The 22,291-nt window shown below is 49.4% G+C and overlaps 1 protein-coding gene across 2 annotated transcripts in view; it reads left to right on the top strand.

The window, feature by feature from the left end:
* Positions 1-22,291, top strand: part of GTF3C1 (general transcription factor IIIC subunit 1) — a 1,956,011-nt gene that overhangs the window by 424,336 nt on the left and 1,509,384 nt on the right. For both annotated transcript variants that reach the window (XM_085632176.1, XM_085632175.1), the window contains exon 10: positions 14,728-14,939. In XM_085632176.1, the coding sequence (XP_085488302.1) occupies positions 14,728-14,939 (212 nt within the window). The remainder of the gene's footprint in view (positions 1-14,727; positions 14,940-22,291) is intronic.

Below are 22,291 nucleotides of genomic sequence, written 5' to 3'. Positions count from 1 at the left end.
TGAGTATCTGATAAAAGCATAGGTGTAGAGTTCCAATTTGAATGGAAACCATTATATTGGTAATGTATTGCATACAGGGCATCAGAAGATTAATTCCATCAAAACATCAGTTTTAATTTGAATAGGTGAGAATTCCAATTCCGTTATTCCACCTCGTATGAAGGACTGACATTTTTGGATTTTACTATATCTGTAGTTAATTACAGCTAGCCAAAGCAAAAGCTGTTTGTTGTATTCGGGCTGTGCTTCTTCATCCAGTCACCAATTTGAGAAGAACCTTAATTCTTTTAAAGTTTGTCTTCTCACCACATTTCCATGCCGGACTGTCAAATTGAGAACAATTCTTTGTAATTGGCACTTATTAGCCGATTCTTCAAAAGCAAGCTCACTATTAAACCAAGAATCTCCGTTCTTAGGAATGGCAACTTGATAAGTTGACTTATAGTCTATTTTATTGGTTTAACAAAAAATATACCACTCATGATTAGAAAGTTAGGCCTACTTTAAGACAAGAAATTGAGTTTCTTGTGATTTGACTGTCAGTACATGTGAATACATTCAATGTATGAACGGCAAAAATATTCATTTAAACATCAATCAATTGCAGTAGCAAAAATGTAGTATATACACACTATGTAGTGTTCATTGTTTCTATCATATGTAGATAGCACAAGAAGACCACTAAGTGTTTCCTTACTCAAGAGAGCTGCCCCATTTGAAAAAAGGATGACACCTTGTGAGAAGTTGGCCTGGTATATGCTGTCCACTAATTATAGTGGGCACCTTGCACCAGTCCAAACGACCCTTCTTGATGATTAGGTTAAAGACCACCTTTATTGAAAGCTATCCTAGTGGTAGCTATGGAGAGCAGCCTTCAGGCTAAGTCTCGAAGGAATGTAAAGCAGCTTGTTTTACCAGATCAGAACCTCCTGAATGACCAAATGAAAGGAGAACCAGTCAAGAGATATATAAAATATATGTATTTATTACTATAAACTCTCTACTAACCTCTTTATGAGGTTAGAGCACACAGTACACAATATTAAATCACTAGAATGACAGTAAATAGCACAATACACAGCGGGCTCCAGGGGGAGACCGAACCATATGCTAAGAAAGTGGTATAACAACCACGACTTAACTAGACACAGTGCCTAGAGCACGTAGAATCGCTGGGACCCAAAGTAGTGACACAGGGGACCCACGGAGGGCGGGTGCAGTGTGTGAACACAGACGCGAGCTCCGAACATCTCTATGGGAAAGTCGCGGTTGGAATTTTAGAGTTTAAGGACACTTCGAAGAGGATTTTAAGCAAACCCTTTCAAACATGGAAGGTTCTAAGGCCAGCACCCTTGGGAGTACCGAGCAGTGGCGGCTGGCCCTAGGGGGCGCTGGGGCAGCGCCCCACTTAGCAGAATCAACAAGAAAAACTGCTCACGGGCCGCAAGAAATGTAAGCAGACGGCAAATGCAATTCGTCTGTTTACATTTCCGGCCTGTGCTGGCAGCTGCTTCACAGACTCAAGTGCGCATGAGTCATGGTCAACAATAAACACACAGCGCACGCACACATGCAGGCGAGAGCAGCAAGAGTCCAGAACTGGACTCCGACTGCGCATCTGCGAGAAGGGCAATTTTTATTTCAGCACCCCACTCCATTGACAATACATTAGGCATGCTGCGCATGCCTAGTGTAGTGCAGGAGTCTCAAGATAGGATCCTGCTCGGGCGGTGACGTACAGTCGCCCCATGCCCTGTCAAATGGCAGGATACAGCAGAGTATCTGCCCCCAGTCGCATCCAGACTTATGATTTGCCAACATCTGTGAGAGGACTCTGAGACGTGATGTGACGCAGGACACTGTTCAGAAACTCATGTGTGCCAGCAGCACACCAAACAAACAGTTAAGGAGACGGTGCCAGCTTCATTACATGATTTGCATTGTAGGTGCTGCCCTCACACTACAGAACTGATATTGCAGAAGAGGCATGCAGCCGCCTTATACATCAGTTCACTCAATATCTCAGGCCAGAACACATTGGAGCAGTTTTTCATTCCTGATCACCCATCCTTTGAACAGAGTCACACCAGCAGCACTATGTATTATTCTGCAATTGAGAGCTCTAGAGCTGTGTGCCAGTCAGTCAAAAATGTGTTCGGAGTACATGCCCATCCAATCCTTGGCCTCTCTGTAGAGAACACAGGGCAGTGGTCATGTACTCCTGTTGTAATTGTGATTCTGTGCAAATGGCTGTGATGGGACCCCCATTATGGGGGTGCACAGTCTTCAAAATAATAACAAGGCGAAAGTAAATGAAAATGCAGTGCTCGCTGGCTCCTCAAGTCATCCCTAACTGTTACGGCTCACCACTTTCAAATGTCACCAGCCACCACTGGTACCGAGGTACCCGTGTTACCTATCCCAGAGGAGCCGGGTGCATAGGGGTCAAGTGATGTCGGAAACCTTTGTTGTTTTCAATAGCGTGATGCGAAAAAGTGCTGCTGCCGGGAAGATGAAAAGTGCCCAGTGGGATCCAAGCCTGGATCAGAGATGAGGAGAACCTGAAAGCTGAGGGGACAGATTCTGGGTCACTTCAGGGTGACCAGGGGCACGAGCGGCGAATGTCTGGTGCGATGACGCGATGCTTGAGACTGCAGCCACGGGGACCAGGAGACGTCGACGACAACCAAAGTCCGGAGGTGAGCTGTCCCACGGAGGATGTAGAGTGCTCGGGTGTCAGTGTCCGGATCGAACACCAACAAGCCTTGGCAGCTGCAACCCACGTGGGCAGAGGAAATAAGCTTCGGTGAGGACCAGCAAGGTCCTGGGGACTCTCCAAGCTATGGAGAGTCCGGGCACGTCTGGAGCAACCAGGAAAGCCCACGGAAAGTCAAAGTTACCTTCACAGGGACCCACAGGCCAACAGACCAGGTATCGCAAAGGGACCTCGGGCTGAATCAGAAAATACCAGCTCACGGAACACTCGTGGAGTGTAGGCCGGAAATCTTCGGTGGAAATACTGCTCTGGGTCAGGACTACACGTAGCGCAAAGCACAGCCTCAGGGATCGCCAACAAGCATATGCTGCTGCAAAAGTACATGGTGCATAGGGGTTCTGGTTGCACGGTACCCACGAGGAATACTGGTCTCAGAATTGCTGAGAGAGCAGATCGACCTCCGAGACCTCGGGAACCTACCTCCTGTGTTGCAGAAAACTTCAGAGTCCTCAGGAGCTCGGGTGATACAAACTGGTCAAATGCGTTAAAGGTGCCTGCCTTGCAGGGGAGTAACTCCTTTACTCTAAGGGAGATTCTTCAGTCATGCAGTGTAGTGTAGATCGTCGAAGTACTTGGTTGCTGTAGCAGAGTTTAGTCCAGGTAAAATCCAAAGTCCTGTAGTCAGGGTTCCTATTTTATACCCAAGGAAGGGATGTGACAAACTCTGGGAATGGTCATGACAAAGGGGTGGCTACACCCTTGTCCTTTGTCAAGTTTCGCGCCAGAGCAGGAGAAAATGGCTCCTGCAACTGGTTTGATCTGTACTGTGAACAGGGACACCAAATGTGCCCCCAGTGCAGACTTTCTGTTACTCTGAGTGCACCCACTCCGGCCCAATACACTAAAGCCTGTCTGGGAGGTGGTCACAAACCCCCTGTGGCAGGAAACCTATTGTCAGGCCTTCCCCTGCTCCAGCTTGGCTCAGCAGCAGGAGGGCAGACTCGTTTCATTGGCTGGCAGCATCCATTTTGTGATGCCCGGGTTAAGAAAGCTGGTACCGGGTAGCCCGGTGACCCACAGTAGTAGTTCTACAAGGGAGGAATCATACCTCCCACACCAGTTACTGGTGTGGAGGTATGATTCCAATGTGTGACACCAAACACAACATGTTTCTAAGCAGCCGTTTTAAAGTTAGCATTTACCGCGAGGTTATAATGCACTTAAATATATATGGTTTGCTGCATCACAGACAACCCCGGAAGCTAGGTTCCGAAAGCTGCAGAGGGGCTCTGCTCATGCAGGAGCACCCACTCACATAAAACCCAGCACCCTGCCTTCAGGATTGATAAGGCCTGCCCTAGGGGTGACTGATAGGTTTATATGTGCAGTGATTTAGAGTAAATATAGTGAACCTTTATCTAAGTAAGGGGTGCAGGCACCACATTACACAGGCTGCAGGAGCAGACCTGTGGTGTCAGTTTGAATGGTCTCTCAGGGGTGGCACAATACATGGTGCAGCCCCTGGGAGGCCTCTGGGGTACCTATGCCCTGGGTACATAGTGTACCATATACTAGGGACTTATAAGGGTACCCCAGAATCCAATCTGGAATGTACCTAAAGTACATGCAATCAATTTAGAGGAGAAAACAGCTAGACTGGGGTCCTGGATAGCAGGATCCCAGTCAGACTAAGTTAAAAACAGTGATACATCAGCAAAAAGTGGGGGTAACCATAAGAAGCAGATCCTACACACCTATCCTGTTTCTCAGTGTTTGTTTTTTAAAAATCCAAAACGCTAATCAAAGACTCCGTAGATTCGATGGAATATGTTTGCAGAAGAACCATCATCAAGCTGGCATTGGGGAATTAAAATTCAGCAATCATTCAAATAGGTTGTCTACTTTAAAACCACATGGACCTAATTCTGAAGTTGAACTTTCACTTATGAGGTCATAAAAGCTAATGGAACTGTATTCCATAGAATGATCTAGTACTCCTTTGTGTTTTATTATTTTTAGCTCTCCTTTGTAACACATACATTATCTAGTAAAAATGAGTCCCACATTTCCAAATCTTACTTTACGCCAATTGTATTGTAGCTTTGGGTTTGTCTACCATTGTTTAATTCAGTTTGTTATTTGTAGCATTTAGTTTATCCTGTAACAATTATGATAACCAATGTACGGTTTTACTGTGTGTAACACTGATTAATTGAAAAACATTGCATCCATTTTTAAATTATATATACCACTTTTCATATGGACAGCAGGTCTCAATTACCCGGAATGCTTTTGAATATATAAGTGAATTGTCCATTGTCCTTTTTTTATTACAAATAACATTATGGATGGCACCTGATGGTAATTTGCTATGTTAAAATAAAATAGAATAAAAGAAATTGTATGCAATGTCGTTTTCTGGAGAGAGCCCTCCGAGGATGGATAAGCGCTGGTAGTGAGTGGTGCCACCCACCACCTTTTCGCACTTTGAACAAAGACCAATAACCATAACTTGTATTTTCTAACTTTGAAACAATTTTATTTTTGTGGGGTTTGTGTTGCTAAATACTATCCTTAAGGTGTGACTCAGCAGTGTATGTTTGTATTTTTGAATTTTCAAACCATCAGTAGCCGAGGTGGGGTGAATGGGAGAGGGCAACAGCAGCAGAAAGCCAAAATCCCACCACTAACCCATGCAGATAATGTCCATTTTAGGCAGTCGTTTTGAAATCTTTCTTCCCCTTCAAGTATAGGACATTTAGGCAATGATCCTGATCTTTCTGGCAGAAGCTGCTCTTCCAGTCTTGACCTTTTCTGTTTATTACCCTCTTGCATTTTTCTGGGACCATTTGCTTTGTGGCATATGATGCCCACTTTGTAACCTGTGCCTACTGTTGACCCAATATTGACGGTGCCTTTTAAAGGAGATCAGTGTTTCCCAGGAGGCTTCTTGGAATGGCAGGCCATCTCCCTTCTACTGCCTTTGACTTCAGGGGTAACAGATGTTTCTTCCCTTCGCTGAAGAGTTCGCTTGTGCACTGTGCAAATTTGGGTTCTCTGATCCTTATCAGAGTTCTGCTTCCACATAAATGTTTTGGAGCTGTGTGCCAATCATCTGACTATCGCATTTTTGCTATTGATCTGGAGCGGGTTGATTCAGGTGCTGTCCGGCAGCACAAAAGGGAGGTGCTGAGAATGTGACGCTAACAACTTTTAACAAGATCTCTGTGACCGTGTCATCTAGCAGCCTCCTGCAACATCCGTGTGAGGTCAGCTGGTGTCATTTAGTGGACTCGGAATGGAGTCTACAACTGCTTTGTTCCATGGGGATTGCCCTTTGTTGATGTTTTTGCCTGCTCTTCAAACAATTGGTCTCCTGACCTTTTCAACCTTCAGTTTCCTCCTTGAGGATCTCTAGGGGATGAGTTCCTCAATCGGTTAGCCTAATGCCTTCTCTTTGTGTCTTTTCAGCACAACTTCATCCTGTGCAGTGTGAAGAATGTGAGATGGGATTGAGCAGATTCCATTTTACTGGCCCCGTATTTAGCTATGGATGTGGTTCCGTTATCTATTGAACCTGAGCATCTGCCTTTCACTTTGGCTTTCTATTTAGGAGTAACCTCTGTTCCAGCAACGGAGCAGGGTGTTTCATCTGAAACTTCTCTACACCTTCATGTGATGAGGTTGAATGGGACCAACTGAGAATATTTGACCTTCTGGCGAAAGGGCTGGATGTCATTGTAACTGCACCGCCACCCTTCAACCAAGTCCATTTACCCTGGTCATTGGACTCATTTCTTCTGGTTTGAGACGTGTTGATCTTTACAGGCTAAATTGTCCAACGTATTGATGTTTTTATCTTAGGCCTGGTAAGGATTTGCCTTGGGCACAGTTAAAGGCTATTTATTGGCCTTTCTTAGATTACGGGATCAGCCCTCATTCAAATCAACTGCGTTTTCTATAAGGCCTGTTACTTCAATTTCCTCCTGCTTTTTTTTTAATGCTACAATGTGAACTCAATGTGTATGCCTCTTGAGGTGCTTCACAACTACTATTGTTCTCCTTACTCTTAAGTGTTCCTAATTGCTGTGACTTTTTTTAGCAAGCTTCTATCTGCTCTCATATGAACACATTCCTAGAGAAGCTAGTCTTCAGGAGGCGTGTAATTGTTATACTGAGAGTTATATCGCATTCCCAGGTGAGACAATCCGTTAGCCTTCCCACATTCTTTTCTGTCTAAATATATAAATATCGATCAGAGTAGTAGAGAATTTTCCACCCACAATATGCCGTTAGTTTCCATATTGATAGGCCCAAGCAGCACCGCTTCAATGTTGAGCTTTTTCTTTTTTTTTTTTTTTAAATTTTATTGTGCAGAGAAAAAGGGTACAAGCACGGGCCTACAACCACCTGGGCCGGCCGCTAGTATTCAGAAATGTTCAAGCAGTTCAAAAACAATGACTGGCCCGCAGGGGCTCCGCTAAATGACAGGAGATCAGGCTGCACATAAGGGAAGTCAGGATACACCCTATTTTACATAAATATCAACAAAAGTAAAGAAAAACAAAAAGCAAGGCGAAAAACATTCAAAGGGCGTCTAACCACAGCAGAGGCACTCGACATAGGACCACCCTAGGGTGGTCAATAAAAAGGGGGTCTGAGAGGGAGGGGGGGGCCACGGGAAAACCAAATCTATATTCAGATGAACAAATTAAGCAAGGAACCCTCAAGGATCAGGGGGACAAGGAAACATCAGACGTATCCACCAGGGGGGGAGAACAGATAGTCCCTCGATACACATTCCACTGACCCCAGATTCTACCCCACGCCCCCGGTTTACCACGAGCCACATACACCGTCTTCTCCCTGAACATGCACCAGTCCATGTTCTCCTTCCATACGGACACGGTGGGAGGCCGTTGGGAACCCCAAAGCTGCGCAATATCTCTCTTTGCAATCATGTTCCCAAGGGCCACCCACCGCGCCTGGGCCGCATTATAGTCATTGGGCTCCCACACATTCAGAACACATCGGCGCACCTCCGGCAACAGAGCGACCCCAGTGACTCGTTTCATAACATCATGCACCTGGCGCCAATATTCCGCCACCTCGCGGCACTCCCAGAGGATGTGGAGAAAGGTGGCACTGAGCCTGCAGCCGCGCTTACAGAGCCCGTCGTCAGAAAACCCCATAGAGACCAAACGGGGACCCGTCACATAGACACGATGGAGAATCTTAAGCTGGACCAGACGGAGACGGGCCGGGACGGCAACCTCCTTAGGGGATGACAGCGCAGACTGCCAGTCCTCGTCGTCCAACTCAACCCCATCTCCCGTCCATGCCTCCCGAAGACGCACCAAGAGATCAGCCTGATTATTTATTAGTTTTTTATAAATCAGGGAGATAGTACTGTCGGGGACGTGTCCGTCGAGTATACGGTCCTCGAGAGGCGAAGAAACAGGGACCGTGGTCCCCTCCCCAAAGACCGAGAGTAGGGCGTGCCGAACCTGGGCATAGCGGAAGAACTCCCTTTCACTAAGCTCGTACTCGCTCTGAAGCGCCGCGAAGGATTTAACCGCGCCTTTAACCCATAGGTCCCCCACTCTGCTAATGCCGATCGTATCCCAGTGCTCAAAGCCTTTCGTTGTCCAGAGGCTTCCCAAGCGCTCTGAGGCGAATAGAGGAGTAGCACAAGTTAACCGCTCACTCCAGCCCACAGCTACATTCGCTGCCTTCCACACACGTACCGCAATCCTAGTAGGGCCCGTGAGGGTCCTTCCGGCAGATTGAGAGTAGAGCGCTCTGTTGTAGTTACCGCCGGGAAGCAGGAATTTATCCATCTCATATGCCGGGTTCGAGCCAGGAGCGTACGTAGCATGGTTAATGGCAGACAGCTGGGAGGCCCAATAGTACCTTCTAATGTCAGGAAGCGCGATGCCCCCGTCATACCAGGGAAGAGTCAGCTTTGCCAAAGCGATACGCGCACGACCGTCCCAAACCAGTCTCCTCTGCAAACTCTCCACTTCCCTAAAGTAGGTCGCCGGAATGGTATCGAAGGAGTTCTGGAGTGCGTAAAGAAATCTGGGAAGGGACATCATTTTAAACAGTGCTGCGCGACCAAGTGGAGACAAGGGCAACTTAAACCACCGAGCCGTATCCGCCCTCAAACGCCGGAGGGGAGACAGGAGATTCTGCTCGTAGCGGACCGCCGGATCCAACGAAACGTATACCCCCAAGTATTTAAAGCCGGATTGAGATGTTTGGATCGGAAGCCGAGGCGGCAAGAGAGGGAGGCCACCGGAGATAGGATACACGCAAGATTTGGACCAATTAATTATCAAACCCGAATTTCTCCCGAAGGAAGTAAGGACATCAAAAAGCACATTGAGCGACTTCCGCGGCGAGGTGAGGTACAGAAGAATATCATCTGCGTACAACGAGACCCGATCCTCGAAGCCCGGGGCCCACCGGATCCCTCTGATCGAGGGCTCCCAGCGGAGCCAGGCAGCGAGCGGTTCCAAGGCGAGAGCAAAGAGCAGAGGGGACAACGGGCACCCCTGCCTAGTACCCCTCCCGAGAGCGAAGGGCCGAGAAACCCGCCCATTGACAACAACCTGAGCCATTGGACCAGCATAGAGGAGCTTCACCCAACTAATAAATCCCTCCCCAAAGCCAAACTTCGCCAATACGGCCCAAAGGAATGGCCACTCGATGGTATCAAAGGCCATCGTGGCGTCTAAGGAAACCAATATGGCCGGTTCAGAGAAGTACTCCGCCCTAGCGAGGACGCCATGTAGACGCCGCAAATTGAGAGCGGTATTACGATGAGGGATAAAGCCGCATTGATCCGGATGTATCAAATCACATATAACTTTCAGCAAGCGATTAGCGAGGACCTTGGCAAGGATTTTCGGTTCGGCATTTAGTAGGGAAATAGGCCTATATGAGGCACAGCGGTCTCTTGGCTTACCGTCCTTGGGAATAACAACTATAGTAGCCAGACGCTGGTCGTCGGGAAGGGAACCCCGCTCGAGCGACTCCAGAAACATACGACGGAGGAAGGGCGCGATTTTATCCGGGCGTAGTTTATACAGTTCAATCGGCAGTCCGTTGGGGCCCATAGCCTTGCCCGAGCGAAGGGAACGAATCGCGGTAGCAATCTCGTCGACAGACAGGGAGGCATCCATCTGCTCACGGTCCTCGACGGATAGGCCAGGCAAGGCAATATCCCGCAGCAAGAGACGAGAGTCATCCTCATCTCTATCAGACACCGGGGAGTACACCGCCCGGAGGTGGTCAGCAAAACACTCCACAATCAGTGACAAGAGACTTGTATTCAAACTGCTTCAAGCTGAGGGCATGAAGCCCATCCCGAGCGACACCCGTCTCCAAAGCCGCCTCCAGCCCCGATATTTCAGTCTCCAGCTTCACCACCGCCTCATTCTTAACCCTCTTAGCCTCCACTATCTGGGATAGGGCATGCCCGCGGAGCACTGTTTTGAAGGCTTCCCACAGGGACACTGAGGACAACACCGACCCCTCATTCTCGAGAAAATACTGATCAATCGACTTAACAAGGCTATCACGAATCTTGGGGTCTCGCAAGTACCAAGGGTTAATAGGGGCGATCCGCCCAGCGGACCGCATCCCGGTGTCGAAAAGCAACCACAGTGGGGAATGATCAGAGATACCCCGGGCCAAGTGCTTTACCTCTCGAATCCGGGCAGTCTGGGCAGCGGGCATAAGAAAATAATCCAATCTGGAGAGACTCCCATGGGCCCCAGAGTGAAATGTGTACTGACACTGTGTCGGATGCATTAACCTCCAACAATCCACCAGACCGAAGGTATCCAAGAGTCCGCCGAGCAACGCCTGGGCAGCAGGGAGGGCCCTGGGCGGGTGGCGATCCAACTCACCCGAAACAACCGAATTAAAATCCCCACCCATAAGCAAAAGACTGTCAGGAAGCTCAAGCAGCATACGACCCAAGTCTGAGAAAGTGGAGTTCTGGAGGCCCGGGGGAACATAAACCGAAACCAAGGAAAGGGACTGTCCCTCCCACCTCCCAGTCAGAGCCACATAGCGCCCTCTATCGTCTAGGACAACCCTGGTGATCTCTAGCGGAAGTGAAGATCGTAGGAGAATGCCCACACCTCTAGAGCCAGTGGTGAAACCGGAATGGGCCACGAGTCGGTATCCCCCCCTGTTCATGGCATGACAAACATTACCAACCAGATGCGTCTCCTGTAAGAATACCACATCAGGAGTCAAACAACGCAAATACTGCAGCACAACACCCCGCTTGATACGATCCCCCAATCCGTTGACGTTCCAAGACATCAGTCTCAACCCGTCCCCCCCCATCCCCTCCAGTAGATCAAGGGTCCCCCAGCAAATAGCGCGACACCTGAAACTGAGACAGAGCCAATACCTCGCCTTGAAAACAAAAAACACAAATCCAAACAACCCCTCCCACCCACCAACCCCCCCCCCCCCCAAATTCAACTCCCCCCCCCACCCTGCACCCCTGCGGTCCAGAAAACCACCCCAACTTGCAGTGTGCCTGTCGCCCTAAAAACCCCATTCTACGAAAAGACCCCGGAGGAGGAAAGGGACCCGTCCCCGCCCGCCCCCAACACAGATCATAATTAAACAAAATGTACAAAAGAAGTAGAACCCAGCCGAACAAAACAAAATATCAAAGTCAAGGACCAAAATTCACTCCGAAGGAGGTCCGCCACCCTCGGTACCACCAGAAGGCCCAGGCCGGTCACCCCGGTCCGGCAGAGAATCCAGCCAGTCACTCACGGTCGCAGGACAGTCAAAAAAGGTAGCCCGGTCTTCGTATTCCACTCGGAGCCTGGCAGGAAAAAGCATCGAGTACCTAAAACCCAGGTCCCGGAGACGGCGCTTCACCCCCTGGAAACCCATCCGCTGTTTCTGGACAAGTTGGGTGAAGTCCGGGAAAAAGTTAACGGATGAGTTCTCATATCGGACCGGGCCATGTACCCGTGAGGCCTGCAGAATCGCATCTCGGTCTCTGTACTGAAAAAGTTTTGCGACAATAGGCCTCGGGGGAGCTCCCGGTCGCGGCCGACCGCCTGGGACTCGATGGGCCCGCTCCACGGCAAAGAACTTACTCAGGCCAGCGGGGGCAAGCTGTTTGAGGATGAGTTCCTCAACCATAAGATCCACCGGGCGATTGTCGGAGGTCTCCGGAACACCTATGACGCGGATGTTATTGCGTCGAGCCCGTCCCTCGAAGTCCTCCAGCCGCCGGGCCATCAGGTCGTTGGCCGACTTGAGGTCGCCGAGAGCAGTCTGCAGGTCCGACACATCCGTACCAAGGGTGGACGTCCGCAAATCCAGCGATTGAACCCTCTCATTGGTCTTAGAGAGATCCGCCCGAATTAGCGTCACATCAATGGCCACCGTGTCGATTTTACGGGCCAAGGCCTCGTACTGCTGAGCGATGGTCTCCTTGATGCCATTAATGGCGCCCATGATGTCCTGCAGTGACAAATCCGGAGGGGCAGACGGAACACCCCCAGCGTCATCCGGGAGAACACCGGCCGTCCCAGGGGACCCCCTACCATGAGTGTAGCGGTCCATGTTTTTGGTCTGGACCGGTCCCCCACGTAGGGATGTCTTGGTCCTACGCCTCTCGGGATCCCCTCTGCCTCCCATGTGGAACCACGCTCGCCGAAGGGGACCACCGAGCAAGCGTCAAAGTGGCACAGGCGAGGCCGACACGAGCCGTACCAGGGACCGCAATGTGGCGGTGCGAGAGGATCAAAGTCAATGGGCACACTGGTTTCAGGCGGAGGCAAAGGCACGAAGCGAGTGAAAACCCAGCCGCACAAAGCAACTCCGCTGTCCAGCCACTCAGAGATCCAAAAGTGAAACCGAAAGTGATGAGACGGCCGCTGGCACAGCCCCGATGCCGTTGTTGTTCAACTATGCCCCGGCTCCACAGTTCACCTTCGCACCGGGCACAGCCATCAGTTGGGCCTCAAAAGTTCAAACCACCATAGATCAGGTCTCCCAGGTCCGATTTGGTTTCTGAAAAGAGTTTAGGGTTCAGCCAACGTTCATCTTCCAGAATCCGTCAACCAAGTCAGGATACAGTCAGGATAAGTTCCGAGGAGCAGCGAGGGTCCGGGGAGCCCTGTGCTCACGCGACCATCTTGGATGCGTGCTAGGCTCCTCCTCCCGAGCTTTTTCTTTTTACTGATGAAAAAAAGCGAGCGGAAGTACAGAAGAGAAGCATATCTGCATTGTCCTTAGCTTTAAGCTGTGTTGCATCCTGGCCAAAGAGGATTCTTATGGCTTATTTGAACAAGGGTGCACCTACAGCCCTTGCTCAAGTTGTTGCTCTCTGGAACATCTGCCAGGCCGCTATATGGGCTTCTGTCCATACTTGGATAAGGCCTTATTATCGCCTCTTTAGTCCTCAGTCCTACATTACTGTCTGGTGTAAGTCTATTCATGGCCACCTCCCTTTGAAGGGGCTGCCTTGCCATTAATTCAAAAGGTGAAGAATCTGAAAGTAGATGGATCTGTCAGAAAAATAAGTTACTTACGTTTGGTAATGCTCCATTTTTGTGCATAATGTCTAACCGGTGATTCCTCCCTGCCAGTATTCTTTCTGGAGAATGGGGTTTTAGGAGTTAATAAGGTTCTAAATTAGATTCTCACACTGCCAGCTATCACATACAATTTGTCAATTATATTTCCCTATTCAAGGGTGTGAAAAAAGGGAGGATGACTCGAGTCATTGCGCAGTGCTGGTGCCAATTTGTGCTACCATGTGAATCATATCCAGGCTTGACGGAACAGGGTATGTGAGACCGCACCGATGGATCAACATACCAAGTGTCCCCGACCGTGATCGGACCCTCCAGTCCGCCTATGAAGTGTTAGACTCCTCTACTTGAGGTGAAGAACTGCACTGGCTCCCTATTAGGGATCCACAGCATTCTTACTTTGGTTATCCTCGAGTAGTGGAGAAACCGCCCTCCCCACCAGGGGGCAACATTGTTCATTAATGTCCTGAAGAAGTGCCGCCTGTCGATTGGGCACAGATGGCACGAAACATGTTGACCATGTGTTCCTAACGCTATCCTAGTACCTAGGGACCAAAAGATGGCACCGGTGTTTTTACTTAGTCCTGGGGCCCATATTTAATTCTATTTTCTACGAGCTCCTGTGCCTATTTTAAGTCACTTTTCACACACTAGTATTCACCACTCGCATTGCCCATGTGCACTCCCCACATACGGTATCCTCTGATCAAAAGAACCCTGCCAAAGTAGCCACCAGGCCCATTAAACTTTACAGCGCCGGTCTGACGAGGAGCACCCTATGATGAAGCATGACACCCTAACAGGTGTGTGAGGGCAGTATAATCTGAAATTCAGATCTCCCAGTGACATGTACTCCGACTTGAAAGCACCCATTGGTGCATCTACCTGACGGATGAACTTCCTCCTTTCTTTGTTACATCTGATGCTAGTCCTTGGAGGAGCTCAGGAGAAGGACCTCTTTTAACAAATTTGCTCTTTAGTCCTCCATATTGATTTAAGGTCCATGTGAATCATGCCAGGGGCGGAATGGAGTCACAATGGAGGCTGATTGCTCTACCTGCCAATATTTAGGACCTATTGAAGCTTTTCTACATCTAGTCTGGCAATTGTGCATATTCGAAAGGTGTGTAATGTGTGGAGAGTATTTACCAGAATGAATTACTGAAGGCAAGTAACTTCATTTTCGGGATTTGCTCTTTTAAAAACCCCTTCTGATCACCTTACCATTCTACTTTATGAAGGAATCGGAGGTTCTACTTGTCACTTATAAAAAGGCATAATGCTTTTAATGTTGGGGCTTAGATTTTACTTTAGGTTTCTGCTTTTGTTTCTCATTTCTAAAATGTCATTAGTTTTGAGTGATGTATTCCATTTTGTTTTTAGAATGTTTAAGAACCCACACTTTGTATTTTTTTTTCTTCTCAGTAAAATTGCAAGACTTGAAATGCAAGCCAAATAGGATGATTTCTTCACCATGCTATGTGGAGGAGTCCAAAAGTTCTCCTTGTACTGTTACAGATGTGGATTGCAGTTTGAGTAGTTGCAGCCAAGAAATGCAGCTCACCTTCAACTCACTCTCTGCTGATGAACACGGTGATGTGACTTTAGTCGAAGAGATTTTGATATACAATGAAAAAGTAGGTGAATGGTGTTCTTGACTTTATATTTTTCTTGTGTGTATGCAGATGTATATATTTGCAGGTGTGTGTGTGTATATATATATATATATATGGACACAAAGCATTCAACGGTTTTCTCCAGGAAAAAAAGAATGCACGAACTCCTCTTCGTCGGTAGATACTGTTATTTTATTTTAAAGTATTGAAATCTCCCTTATGTCATGACGCGTTTCGGCAGACGAACGGCCTTGATCACATATATATATATATATATATATATATATATATATATATATATATATATATATATATATATATATATATATATATATATATATATATATATATATATATATATATATATACTGGCGGTCGCCAGTAGATAGTTATAGTTAGGACCTATTTTCCATAGGAAATCCGCAACATTCTATTCCCAATAAGTCTGGCGCCGGTTGATGAATCCTTGTGAAATTTTCCAAACTTTTGGCCAGCTCCGCTCCGCTCCTACCCAGAAAGTTTTGTGGTGACTCGTCAAGCGGGGGCCGAGAAAAAAGGGGGGTCCCAAAACGCGTTTTCCCCATGCAATTTCCCATAGGATCTGTTGTCGCAGCTACAGCCCGAACCGCTGAACGGAATGACACCAAATTTGGCAAAGAGGTAGTCCTCAGTTCAGACTCGTGCCTTTTGCATAAATGGTGTGAATCCGTTCAGTAGTTCCTGATAAAATTAGAGTTAAAAGTACATATATATCTATGGCCGGGGAGGATCCGCGGACCCTACCCGCACCGTAAGCGCACCCTCCCCGAACCGAGCGCGCACCCTCCCTCCCGATTGCATGCTGAATGCTAATTGGCTATCGAGTGTCTGTCTACATTCCAAACCAGAAACTGTTGGAGGCCATTTTCTGCCTCGGTAGAAGCGAGGCTGAAGAATCAAGGGGAATAAGTGTGTAAAACATATAAAGGGGCCAGAGTGGAAATACTCTGACCCTCTAGAGGTGCTCCCCCTGGGGCCCCCTTTTTTTTTTTTTTTTATAAATGGCGAAATGCGCGCAGGGTGCGCGCATCCTATCGCATTGGGTGCACGGATTCTCTCGCGTTGGGTGCCCGGATCCAAGGAACAAAAAAATTGAAAAAAGACAAGAAATCATTGGTTGTATTACAACTTTCTACACTGAATGGTAGGGTGTATATTTCTGTTTGTTAAAGGCATGATTCTTATTGGTTAACAAAAACAGTTTGTAAGGAACATTATATATGATAAGCTGATATGTTGAGAAGTCAAGCACACTTGCTGTCTTGTTTAGCAACATTGTGTGCTGAACTTGTGACCTGTGTGCTCAGTCCAGTGTTCCATGACCTGTTTCTATGGTAACAGGCAGAAGGCAGATTGGGGGAAGGGTTGAAATGTATTTCATTTGGAAAGGGTTGAAATGTCAAACCAATAGAAATGTGTGTTTGCTTTTGAATTTGTGTGAAGGATTGTGATTTGATGTTTACATGTATATGTGTGGAAAATGAAAGGGAAACTTTTCCATTCTTTGTTTTTGCTGAGAGGTGCACAGTGCAGAGATTCTGTAAAAGAAAATCTGGTGTGTGACTGATATACTTCTTAATCTACAAAACAACTTGATAGGTGAGTTATTTAATTGTGAGGGGATGTATGTAGACTATTTTGATTTTAATCAGACTAATGTATTTCTCCTGCTAAAGTGTAGGGAGTACTTCTTTTCTCTACAATCTTATTGACAGTGTGTGTGCATGTAGAAACCATTCTGTGATAAGCATTTGTGTTTTTCATGTGTTTGCAGACAGATAACTGTGCTGTTTTTATATTTTGGTAGAATTAGAAACCAGTCATTGTTTATGAATTTGTGAAATGAGTTATGTTTCTATACTAAAATGTAGTACTCCTTCTAGATGAAGAAATGTGTTTTGGTATAGTACAAGGGATAGTGTTGTTTGTCTAGAATCACACAGTGAGTATGTGTGCATTTGGGAACCACTGTGAGAGAAGCATTTGGTAACATCGCGTATTTGCTGACAGATAACTGTTTTAAAACCTGTCATGTTGTCAAGTTTTAGTAGCATTAGAAGCCAGTCTTTGCTTATGCATTGATAAAATGAGTCATGCTTTGACACTAATGTGCTGTACTTTAATATGTAGATTGTGTGTAGTCTCCTTACCCCTTGCACAGTAGTGAATGAGTTTTGGTAAGCTGCTAGGGATAGTGTTGCTTGTCTAGAATCACACTGTGAGTCTGTGTGCATTTGGGAACCACTGTGAGAGAAGTATGTGGTAATATCGTGTATTTGCTGACTGATAACTGTTTTAAAACCTGTCTTGTCAAGTTTTAGTAGCATTAGAAGCAGTTTTTGCTTATGCTTTGATTAAATGAGGCAGGCTTTGACACAATAGTGCAGTCCTGAAATATGTAGATTGTGTGCAGTTCTCTTATCACTTCCACAGTAGTGAATGATTTTTGGTAAACTCCTAGGTATAGTGGCTGTTGTCTAGAATCACACTGTGAGTCTGTGTGCATTTGGGAACCACTGTGAGAGAAGCATTTGGTAACATCGTGTATTTTCTGACAGATAACTTTTTTTAAACCTGTCATGTTAAGTTTTAGTAGCATTAGAAGCCAGTCTTTGCTTATTCGTTGATTAAATGAGTCATGCTTTGACACAAATGTGCTGTACTTAAATATGTAGATTGTGTGCAGTACCCTTACCTCTTCTAGACTAGTGAATGAGGTTTGGTAAACTGCTAGGGATAGTGTTGCTTGTCTAAAATCACACTGTGAGTCTGGGTACATTTGGGTAAGGATTGTGATAGAAGCATTTGGTAACATGGTGTATTTGGTGACAGAGAACTGTTTTAAAATCGGTCATGTTGTCAAGTTTTAGTAGCTTTAGAAGGTATTCTTTGCTTATGCATTGATAAAATGAGTCCGGGTTTGACACTAAAGTGCAGTACCATGTACTATTCTCTTCACTGTACCAGAACTGAAAATTTAAAAGTTTTACCCAGGCACTGTCCTAGCAGTAGTCTAATGATTTAGTCAGTTTCCAAGTACTCATGTTGTGAGCCATACATTACCACATAGACTGCTTCAAATGTCTATGCAGTATGCATGCAGTATTCTAACATACTATACACTTGTCTTTCACATCTTCAATTCCCTAGTCAGTATCCATACAGTCCAGTAAACACCCTGTCACTCCCTTTGCACTCCTCTAGTGACCCATTCAGTACCAAGTACTAATCCATTCTCTGCGCCAAAAGCCTACCACTTATAAATTCACCCAGGCACTCTTCTTGCTGTACTCTAATCATTCAGTCAGTGCCCAAGTACTCATGCAGTGAGCCAGGCCTTATCACATAGACTGCTTCAAACCCCTATCCACTATGCATGCAGCCTTCTAACCACCTAGACACTTGTCTTTCACACCTTCAATTCCTTAGTCAGTATCCATACAGTCCAGCAAATATCCTGTCACTCCTTTTGTACTCCTCTAGTGACCCATTCAGCACCATGTACTAATCCATTCACTGTGCCAAAACCCAAAAACTTATAAATTCACCAAGACACTCTCTTTGCAGTACTCTAATCATTCAATCTGAAGGAAACACGTTAGTTAGATTCCTCACCTTAGAATATCCCCAGGCGTCAGACTGGATCCGGAAGATTTTTCGTCAGCAATATCCTTTTTGATCTTGTCTCGACTCCGGTGCCGGTAGGATGCCTGGTTTTAAAGCCTGTGCTGACTGTAGCCGCTTGATGTCGGTTACGGACCATCACCGCCGGTGTCTTTACTGCTTGGGCCTCGACCACGACGCGGAGTCGTGTTCGGACTGCAAGGCCCTGACCTCGAAGGCTAGACTGGAGCGGTCCCGTAAGCTTCTCGAGATTCGCCACTCGGCTCCGCGCCCCTCTCGATCCCGGTCCAGGAGGAGGTCCAAGGATCGGTCGCGGAGCCGCAGCCGACGTCATCATCGGTCGTCGGGATCCAAGTCTTCGGGTAAGTCGAAGCACTCCAAGAAGTCCAAGAGACGACACCGCTCTTCGGACTCCCCTCGCCGGTCGCGCGACTCGGCCGAGGGTCAGGGTGGTTCCACCCCCGTGGCTCCGGCGGCGCCGCAGGCGCCGCGCAAGTCCCCATACCCACCGGTCCCTGGGACTGACACGACGCCGGCGGAAGTCAGTGCCTTCCTCTCGGCCATGAGGAGCCTGGCTCCGCCGTCGACGCCCGCTGGCGCGCCTTCGGGCCCCGCGGACCCGACTGGGCTGCCTTGCCTGCCGGCGGCTCCGGCCCCGGCGCCGTTGACGGCTCCGGCCTCGAACCCGCAAGCGCCCGAGGGACCTGTTCCCGAGTCCCCGCCGACGCCGGTCGACCTCGTCACGCCTCCTCCACCGGCGTCGACACCGGTACCACCTCCGACGCCGACTCCGCTCGACGTCGAGCCCCAGTTCAGCCCCGCTCCGGGCCCGGCGCCGATACGGCGTCGATGGACGCCGCGTTCGGCGCCGCTGGAGACACATTATATCTATCGCCCGGCTCCGCTCCTTCCTCCTGTATACCAGGAATCGGATGATGGGGACAACTGGGAGGGATCCGAGGATCCTATGGCCGTTCAGGCTCAAATGTCACAGGACTGGGCAGATGAACTGGGGGAGGCCAGTGGCCTGGATACCTCTCCGGACACTGGATTCGTCTCTCCTCCGACTGTGGCTTCGGAGGAGGGCGCTGCTTTCTCTGTGGTGCTGCGCAAGGCGGCCGCAGCCCTTGGGCTCGAGCTGCCTGCCGTGGCTGTGAGGACTAACGTCCTTACTGAGGTGCTTCAGTCTGCAGCAAGCTCCACTGAGCCTCTGCTGCAATTCAATGAGGCCCTCATTGACGTTCTGCAGGGCACCTGGTCCAAGCCCTCCACAGTTCCTCCTGTGTACAGGAACGTCGCCAGGCGCCACCGCCCTGCTCCGGGCGACCCCAGTTTTCTGTCCCAACACCCTACCCCCGAGAGCCTGGTTATCCAGGCCTCTACCTCCCAATCCTCCTTCCCGACCGCCCCGCCGGACCGGGATTCCAAGAGACTGGAACAGTTTGGCAAGAAGCTGTTCTCCTCCCTTAGTTTGGGCCTGCGGTCTTTGAACACCGCCTGTCTCTTGGACCGTTATTCCCACTCTCTGTGGGATGCGGTGGAGGACGTGCTGCCCCTGTGTCCGGAGGAGGTCCGGACACGACTTACCCAGGCTCTGGCCGATGGGAGGGATGCAGCGCGACATGCTATCCGATGTGGGCTTGACACTACGGACTCGCTGGGTAGGGCAATTTCTACCACAGTGGCGCTTAGACGTCACGCCTGGCTGCGGTCCACGTCATTTTCGGGCGATGTCCAGAGCACTCTCATGGACATGCCCTTTGATGGCACTCGCCTTTTTGGCGAGAAAGCGGACAGTGCGCTGAATCGCTTTAAGGACTCCCGGGCTACGGCCAAGTCCTTGGGCCTCTCGGCCCCGCGGTCGCAAACTTCCGCCTTTCGCCCCTTTCGTGGCCAAGGAAGGGGTGCCTCCTCACGTGCGCCTAGCCACCAGCCGCAGAACCAACCTGCGCGCGGTCGCGGACGTGGTTTCCGCCGAGGCGGTTCTGGAGGACGACGAGGTCAGCCCACATCCACCCCCACCAGCCGCAGAACCAACCTGCGCGCGGTCGCGGACGTGGTTTCCGCCGAGGCGGTTCTGGAGGACGACGAGGTCAGCCCACATCCACCCCGGCAGCATCCGCCTCAAAGCCTTCCTAGTCCGAGCTTTCAGGCCCATTCCACGCCAGTGGGCGGCAGAGTTCGCCATCACCTGCTCCACTGGCGGTCCATCACATCGGACAGGTGGGTGCTGCAAATCATCCGAAGGGGCTACTCCCTCCCCTTCGAGACGACCCCTCCAGCCATGCCACTGCAGCACCACCGTATCTCGGGGGATCATTTGAATCTTCTCCACGAGGAAGTTTCGGCCCTCTTGGCCAAGGGGGCCGTCGAGCGCGTTCCGAGCCCAGAAGTAGGTCGTGGTTGTTATTCCCACTACTTTCTGGTTCCCAAGAAGGGCAAAGGGGGCCTACGCCCTATCTTGGACCTCCGGAACGTCAATGCCTTCCTCCGGAAGGAAAGGTTCAAGATGTTAACTTTGGCTCAGGTTCTAGCTGCCCTAGACCCCGGAGACTGGATGGTAGCGTTGGACTTGCAGGACGCATATTTCCACATCCCCGTCCTGCCGGCCCACCGGCGTTACCTGCGGTTCACGGTGGGCCAAGAGCACTTTCAGTTTACCGTGCTCCCCTTCGGCCTCACCAGTGCCCCTCGGGTGCTCACGAAAGTGATGGCGGTGGTCGCAGCTCATCTGCGCAGATCAGGGGTTCCAGTCTTCCCCTATCTCGACGACTGGTTGTTGAAGGCGGGCTCGCCCCAGACAGTCGTCTCCCACCTCCAGACTACGGCGGATCTCCTGCATTTGCTGGGATTTTCCATCAACGTGCCGAAGTCACACTTGAGTCCCTCTCAGAAGCTCCTCTTCATCGGAGCGGTTCTCGATTCGGCGCAGTTCCGGGTCTATCCGCCGGAACAGCGGGTCCGGGATATTCAGGCCCTGATTCCCATCTTTCGGCCTCTATCCTGGGTTTCGGTCAGGCTAGTGTTGCGGCTTCTGGGGCTGATGGCCTCCTGCATCCTACTAGTGCATCACGCCAGGCGGCGCATGCGGGCTCTGCAGTGGGACCTGAAGTTTCAGTGGGCCCAGCATCACGGCAACCTGTCCGACCATGTCTTGATCTCGGAGGGCACTGCACAGCAGTTGCAGTGGTGGCTCACGGACCACGATTGGGTCAAGGGCAAGAGCCTCTCCCTTCCCCAACCGGAGCATGTCGTAGTGACGGATGCGTCCCTCCTGGGATGGGGTGGCCATATGGGAGAGGCGGAGATCCGAGACCTCTGGTCTCCGGCGGAGTCTCGTCTCCGCATCAACCTGTTGGAGTTGAGAGCGATCCGACTTGCACTGAAAGCCTTCCTTCCCTCTGTCAGGGGAAGTGTCGTGCAGGTGTTCACGGACAACACCACCGCCATGTGGTATTGCAACAAACAGGGCGGGGTGGGGTCGTGGACCCTTTGTCAGGAGGCTCTGCGCCTCTGGACATGGCTGGAACACCAGGGCGTCACCCTAGTGGTTCAACATCTGGCGGGCTCTCTGTACGCCAGAGCAGACGAACTCAGCCGCCGGTGCATGATGGATCACGAATGGCGTCTGAACTCCGAAGTGGCGCAAGGTCTCTTTCAGCAGTGGGGAGAGCCTTGGTTAGATCTATTCGCCACCGAAGAGAACGCGC

Source organism: Triturus cristatus, chromosome 10, assembly GCF_964204655.1.
Source record: "Triturus cristatus chromosome 10, aTriCri1.1, whole genome shotgun sequence".
NCBI lineage: Eukaryota > Metazoa > Chordata > Amphibia > Caudata > Salamandridae > Triturus > Triturus cristatus.
This window is presented reverse-complemented; position numbering and strand designations above follow the sequence as displayed.